Source organism: Ursus maritimus, unplaced genomic scaffold (genome assembly GCF_017311325.1).
Source record: "Ursus maritimus isolate PB19 unplaced genomic scaffold, ASM1731132v1 scaffold_5, whole genome shotgun sequence".
Classification (NCBI taxonomy): domain Eukaryota; kingdom Metazoa; phylum Chordata; class Mammalia; order Carnivora; family Ursidae; genus Ursus; species Ursus maritimus.
In genome coordinates, this window is record NW_024426663.1 from 79,874,044 (window position 1) to 79,881,415 (window position 7,372).

Sequence of the window (7,372 nt, forward strand, 5' to 3'; positions counted from 1 at the left end):
TCAGCCATATTATTTCTTCAAAGTGATTATATTAAATTACAATCCCAGCAGCCATGTTTCAGAAATTCTAGCCATCCACATTCTCAACAATGCCTGATTTTGTCCAACTTTTATTTTTTCTGACTGAATTAATGTACATTTTCATCTTGTAGTGCACAGATGTATATTTGTCTCATTCTTAGTTAATCTCTGGTACTTTCTCTACTTTTTTTTTTTTTTTTTTTGTCCTAGCATGTTTCTATTTCTGAGAAAGTTCTGTTCACGTCTTTTGCCACTTACATGTGAGATTGTTTCACCTTTTCTTAATGATTTCTGGAATTTTAAAAATATGTTCTTTCCATTGATCCTCAGTTGACTATCTTTGTGCAAATATCTTCTCCAGATCTGTGGAGATTTTTAACTTTCTTTTTGCATCAGTTTTCATGAAGAGAAGCTTTTCACTTCAATGTAGTCAAAGGTATCACATTGGTCAGTCTGTTTTATACAGCTGTTAACTTGGTATCTTTATATGGTATCATCTTGTTTAAGGCATCTTCTCTATGAATAGCTATATTTTCTTCTACAGTTTCTAACTGTGAGTTGGGTCTTATATCTATCTGCAGTTGATTATCATAAGTTGTGTAAGCAGAGATTCAGTAACCTCTGTCCATATGGAGAACCGGTTTCTCAGCTCCATTTACTGGATGGTGCCTTCTACACCCACTGACATCCCATGCACGTCTCCTATGCCACAGAACTCCACACATGCCTGAATCCTGTACAGGGTTCTGTGTCCCTTTCTGTGGGTCAGTTGGTACCCCTGTGCCAGCGTCTAACTGTTTTAGATACTATAGCCATGAAATAAATTGTATTTGATATAGCAGATCCTCCTATGTTCTTCTTCTAAAGAACTTTGTTATATTCCTCTTGATTTTCCATATAAACCTAAAATTCCAGACTCCTTCTTCCGTCTCTGGGTATCCCTCCAAGCGGCTTGTCAAATTTCCTCAGAGTGCCTCCTGGTAGATTAAGGTGTTCGTGAGATGTGACCCCATGACCTGCCATAATCATCCATGCCTAAGTGTTACAATGTGGCAGCCAGCCATAGGGTTCCTAAAAATGAAAGAAACAGAAAGACAGAGTAATGATATAATCCCTCTCCTTTCTCACAGGATAGGCTTCTCTTTTTTTGGAAGCTTTGGAAACCAGCCTTCTTCCTTGTCCGCAGTCTTCCCATCAGATTCATGGCTAGATGACCACACGGGGGTCATCAGAGGCCTGCCTCCCATGGCCCCTGGTGTTTCTCGCCCCCCCCCCCTACTCCCTGAGCCCACTGTAATCACAAACCTTTCATGTTTCTTTTTCTGAACTCTTTGTTTTGTGGAGAAACAATGGTTTCACTTTCATGTCTTGTAAATGTGGGCCTTACAACCATCAGCCGAGTCTTCCTGAGGGAGGGGCTCAAGTCAGAGACTGTTATCCTTCCTGTTGTTCTTACATTTTACCCAGGCAGAACAGAGGTTCTCCAGCCCCTTGCTTAGGGTAGTGAACTCAGGAGAACTCAGTGCCTGCATTTCCCAGGGAGTAGAAGCCTCTGGATTGTTCCCGTGCCAGGGGTTCCAGGAAGTACTGGAATACACTCAGCATTTTCTGCTGTGGTAGTGGAAACATTCCTGAACTCTATCATCAGAAACCTCTCTTCTTTCCAGAGCTGGTGAGTGAGCAAATTGTGTACTTGCAATGATGGGGTATTGGCTTTGGGCTTGGAGGGTTGAGGTGTAGGTCAGATGTGCTGAGGGGTAAGATCTCATCCAGCTGCTCATGCCATCCTCTTTGAAGAGAGAACCATAGTCTGAAGATGCCTCTTTTTCTTCTTTTCTTCTGTGAGAAAATTGTAAGAAAGTTTAGAATAAGCAGAATGTTTACTGGATGTCTCCATTGGAAACTATGTCATCGTTTGTTTTGTTTGTTGTTATTTTTTTCAAGATAAAAAGCTTCTTTTTTTTTAAATAATATTTTTTATTATATAATACAATAAAAAACTGTGCCATCTTTAAATGCAATCTAGCCCTTCTACCATAAAGCTATTTCAAAACTCAGTGAGTTTTAATAATTGGTAGCAATGCAAAAAATTATTTTTCTTTTTTTTTTATTATGTTATGTTAGGCACCATACAGTACATCATTAGCTTTTGATGTAGTGTTCCATGATTCATTGTTGGCATATAACACCCAGTGCTCCATGCAATACATGCCCTCCTTAATACCCATCACTGGGCTAACCCATCCCGTCACCCCTCTTCCCGCTGAAACCCTCAGTTTGTTTCCCAGGGTCCATAGTCTTTCATGGTTTATCTCCCCTTCTGATTCTCCCCTCTTCATTTTTCCCTTCCTTCTCCTAATGTCCTCCATGCTATTCCTTACGTTCCACATAAAAGTGAAGCCATATGATTTGTCTTTCTCTGCTTGACTTATTTCACTTAGCATAATCCTCTCCAGTTCCATCCATGTCGATGCAAATGGTGGGTATTCATCCCTTCTGATGGCTGAGTAATATTCCATTGTATATATGGACTCCATCTTCTTTACCCGTTCATCTATTGAAGAGCATTTTGGTTCCTTACACAGTTTGGCTATTGTGCACATTGTTGCTATGAACATTGGGGTGCATATGGCCCTTTTCACCACATCTGTATCTTTGGCGTAAATACCCAGTAGTGCAATTGCTGGATCATAGGGTAGCTCTATTTTTAACTTTTTGAGGAACCTCCTTTTTGTTTTCCAGAGTGGCTGCACCAGCCTGCATTCCCACCAACAGTGTAGGAGGGATCCCCTTTCTCCACATCCTCACCAACATTTGTTGTTTCCTGTCTTGTTAATTTTTGCCATTCTAACTGGTGTAAGGTGGTATCTCATTGTGGTTTTGATTTGTATTTTCCTGATGGCTAGTGATGTTGAGCATTTTTTCATGTGTCTGCTAGTCATTTATATGTCTTTCTTGGAGAAGTGTCTGTTTATGTCTTCTGCCCATTTTTTGACTGAGTTATTAGTTTTCTGAGTGTTGAGTTTGAGAAGTTCTTTATAGATTTTGGGTATCAGCCCTTTATCTGTAATGTCATTTGCAACTATCTTCTACAATTACATGGGCTGCCTCTTAGTTTTGTTGACTGTTTGCTTTGCTGTGCAGAAGCTTTTCAAAAGAATTCTTTTGTTGGGAATTTCTTCCCATTCATTCAGGCTATAATGAAATACCACTCACTGGGTGGCTTATGAACAGAAATATACTTCTTATACTTCTGGAGGATAGGAAGACACAGATCAAGACACCTTTGCTTCAGTGCTTGGTGAAAGCTCACTTCTGAGGTAGACATTTTCCTCTCACTGACATGGCAGAATGTGCAAGTTCGTCTCTGTAGTCTTTTAATCTGGAGTGTCCGTGGGATTAACCCATTCATGATCCCTCTGCCCTCTTGGCTAAGGCAACACCCAAAAATCCACCTACTAATACCAGAACTTTGAGCTCATGCGTCATCTATGAATTTTGTGTAGGGTGCGTTCAGTCCATAGCAGTCATATAGCTAATATCTGTCTGTACAGGTTCAATTGACTTCCCACCCTCACCTTAGAATACAGCACTCTCGTATCATTTTAATATTCATTTCACTATTCTTGAACTATAAATATCTCTTTGGGAATATGTATTTAACCAGTAATGTCATCTGCCTGGTTCCTTCATTAGTAATCAAATAAATAAAATCTTTAACACATGTTTATTTTATATTTCTTTGAGAGTCGTGATTCTCCCTCTTTTGAAAATTGTCTTTGCAGGGCATATAGGAAGTGGACAAGCACTGAGCACGCTCTTATTCTTAAAAGCCCATTGTAGTCCCTGAGACAGCCTTACATGTATAAATATCTTTAAAATCAAAGTTTCCTCACTCATAGTGGATGATAAGAGGCCCCATCAATAATGTAGTGATGATTTCCTTAAATTGTCATGATTTAATCAGGTATCTTTATTTCTAGACTATGCAGAAATGAATTGGGGAAATTAAAGCTCTTATTTACTTCCCCTGCCACTTCCTGTCACATGTTCTAAATCCCACCCAAACTCTTCCATGAGATGAGATAAATGGACATTAAGCGGCAATGGGGCAATTATTACCACAGGACTATGTGCTTCGCCAGCTCCTTTATGAAACACACATCCTGGAAGGCTTTTCTCTGCCCCCTGCCTCTCCTAAAAGACAACTCCTGTCCCTATTTGCTGCAGGTTATATGACCTGAGGTATGTTTGCTATTCTCTGCTCTTTAATGTGCTGGCCTGATTGATTCCTCCTACAGAATGGAAAGGGGTATGGCTCAGTATTATAGTTTCAGGAAAATGCAGACTGTCTGCATTAGTTTCTCATTGCTGTGTAAAACCTAACACAAAATTTGTGGCTTAAGACAACAGATGTATTGTCTTATAGTTCCAGAGGAAAGTTGTCAAAAATGAATCTTAAAGGAGCTAAAATCAAGATGTTAATGGGTGATGGGTATTAAGGTGGGCACTTGTGATGAGAACTGGTTGTTATATACAAGTGATGAATCACTAAATTCTATTCCTGAAGCTAATATTACACTATATGTTAACTAACTGGAATTTAAACAAAAACTTGTAAATAAAATAAAATAAAATAAAAAAGAAGAGGTGTCAATAAGGTTGGTTCCTTCTGAAGGCTCCAGGAGATGATCCATTTCTTTGTTTCTCCAGCTTTTGGAATCTGCCTGAATTCCATATCTTGTGGCCCTTCTTACATCTTTCTGGATCTTCACTTCAATCTCTGCCTCCATCATCCCATCTCCTTCTCTTCATTTGGCCTTGCGTCCTTCTTATAAGGTTCCCTGTGATTGTATTGAGCCCATTTGGGTAATCCAAGAAAATCTTTTCATCTGAAGATCCTGAAATTCATCATACCAGCAAAGTGCCTTTTGCTATACAAGGTAGCACATTCACAGGCTCCGAGGTTCAGGATGTGAATATCTTTGAGTACTATTATTCTGTATTCCACAGGTCCTGACTCTTGTGACATAGGAAACATCAGAGTAGACAACGAGTAGTTTCTACTGTAGCATGAAAACAAAATTCATCAGAAAAGTAATTCAGGGTAATATTAGTAAGCGTGAGAGAATGGGAATGGGCTGTTGAGACCTGTGTGTTTCCTTCCTATGTCTGTACTGTTGCTCCATTTGTCTTCTTAATTCACTTTCCTTTTTCCACAGACATTCCACAGTTAGCCAGCATGGATCAGTTCATATCTGACTTCCTGGTAGGAAAGAATTTTCAGCAATTGGCCACCAACTTTGTCCCTCACTACACCACATTAGTCAGTAAGGTAGGGGGGATCATCTCTCCAGAAAATCTTGGTAGAATTCAAGCAGCCCTTAAAGAGGCCAACCTAAAAGATGTGGCTGACATAATTGAGGAATCACTTATGGCAGCAGAGAATGCTCCCCTGGATGTGGCTGTGATTGGGGAATCTGGCACTGGGAAGTCCAGTTTCATCAATGCCCTGCGAGGAGTTAGTTATGAAGAGGAGGGTTTTGCAGGTGTTGGTGTTGTGGAGACCACCATGAAGAAAACGCCCTATCAACATCCCAAATATCTTAATGTGACCTTCTGGGACCTGCCTGGAACTGGAACCCCCAATTTCCATCCACGTGAATATCTAGAAATGGTGGAATTTGCTACCTATGACTTCTTCATCATTATTTCTTCCTCTCGATTTACCCTCAATGACGCTTTCCTGGCCCAAAATATCAAGGAGATAGGCAAGAAGTTCTACTTTGTTAGAACCAAGGTGGACAATGATTTATATAATGAAGAGAAAAGCAAACCCACATCTTTCAAAAGGGAGAGAGTGCTTCAACAGATACGAGACAACTGTCTGGCTAACCTCAGCCACATTGGAGTGCCTGAGCCATGCATCTTCTTGGTCTCCAACTTTGACCTGGATGACTTTGATTTCCCAATACTGGAAGAGACCCTGCTGAAGGAGCTCCCTGTTCATAAGCGCTACACCTTTGTGCTCCTGTTGCCCAATTTGTCTGATGCTTCCATTGAGATGAAGAGAGCTTTCCTCAAGGAGAAGATCTGGCTGGATGCCCTGAAATCATCTGCTTTGAGCTTCATCCCCTTCATGGCCTGCTTTGATGGCTTTGACTTGCCCCAGCAGGAAAAATGCTTGAACCTTTACCGGAGCCATTTTGGTTTGGATGAGAACTCCGTCAAAGAGACTGCAAAGAAACTGGGCATGTCTGTGGAGGAGATTAAGAGTTTCACCAAGTCCTTGAATTTCTGGTTACTTGTGAAGGATGACAGCATAATAGCCAGGGCCATGAACTGTGTTGAATGCTATTGCTCAGTAAATGGAGGCCTGCCATCCACTCTCTTCCAGTTTTTAAAAATCTACATTCTACATTTGAAATTCATCAATACAGTCGCTGATGATGCTAAAATTCTCTTGCATAAGACTTTAGAGATCTTAAATCTCAGAAAATGTCAGAGAGATGGGTCAGACTGCCTAACTGAATAACAAATGGGCCTCAGATCTTGTGTTCTGTAGGTGGGGGCGGGGTCCTCTTCCACCCATTACCAAGACCAGATCTCCCTAAGGTAGAGAGAATGTCTCTATTGGACAAAAGCATTGCTCCATATTGATACTCTGCTGCTATGCAAAGGGGATATGACCATGGCCTCTTTCTGCATTCCCTGGGCTATTTTGTTGAAATTATGACAGAAATACACCCCATAGTTTTCATTAATTTCCATGTGTTATAAGGTAGTTTACATTTACTTCATTTACTTAGATAATAAACATTTGGTACAGTCCATATAACTGTTGTCCTTTGTTCTTTTTTATGAATGATTTTCCCCAGGCCTTATCAATACCCTCCTCATCAAACCAAGGGAAATGCGTGAGTCAGGGAAATGTCTAAGTGAATACTGTAGTGTGTAGTAAGGCACTGCAGCGGAAAGGAGGAAGTTGAAAGAGGACTGGAGAAATGTTCTAGGAATTCATATTTTCAGATACTACAGGACAACACAGGGAAGGGAACAAAGTCCGGGTTTGTTTTTCTAAGACTTCACAAACATTAGATGGGATGAGAGACCTGTGAATAGGAAATTGAGGGACAGGAGATATGAGAGTGAAGGTGAAAGAGGAAGGAGACTGGAAAGCAAAGATGAACTCAATTGGGCAATTTGGAGGAATAATGTATTTTGCTTTCACTCAAATTTCCACATCAAACTTGTGAAATGGGACCAGCAAAAATTAACAATACCTGCCTCAAGGCTCAAGTCTTGTTATTCCTGCTATTACTGTAATTGAGATTTTTCTACTTCTTCCCCA

At 40.4% G+C, this 7,372-nt stretch overlaps 1 protein-coding gene across 1 annotated transcript; it reads left to right on the top strand.

Moving 5' to 3' along the window:
• The first annotated feature begins 1,406 nt into the window (after nucleotides 1-1,406).
• On the top strand, nucleotides 1,407-6,854 carry LOC103656361 (T-cell-specific guanine nucleotide triphosphate-binding protein 2-like). Its single transcript, XM_008683739.2, has 2 exons — nucleotides 1,407-1,693; nucleotides 5,244-6,854. Exon 2 carries the CDS (start codon nucleotides 5,264-5,266, stop codon nucleotides 6,554-6,556), a length of 1,293 nt encoding a protein of 430 aa, XP_008681961.2. The 5' UTR covers nucleotides 1,407-1,693; nucleotides 5,244-5,263; the 3' UTR covers nucleotides 6,557-6,854.
• Nucleotides 6,855-7,372: the final 518 nt, after the last annotated feature.

Bases quoted from the DNA above. Each gene is read 5' to 3' on its own strand.
- LOC103656361 (XM_008683739.2), top strand. From the start codon at position 5,264: ATGGATCAGTTCATATCTGACTTCCTGGTAGGAAAGAATTTTCAGCAA.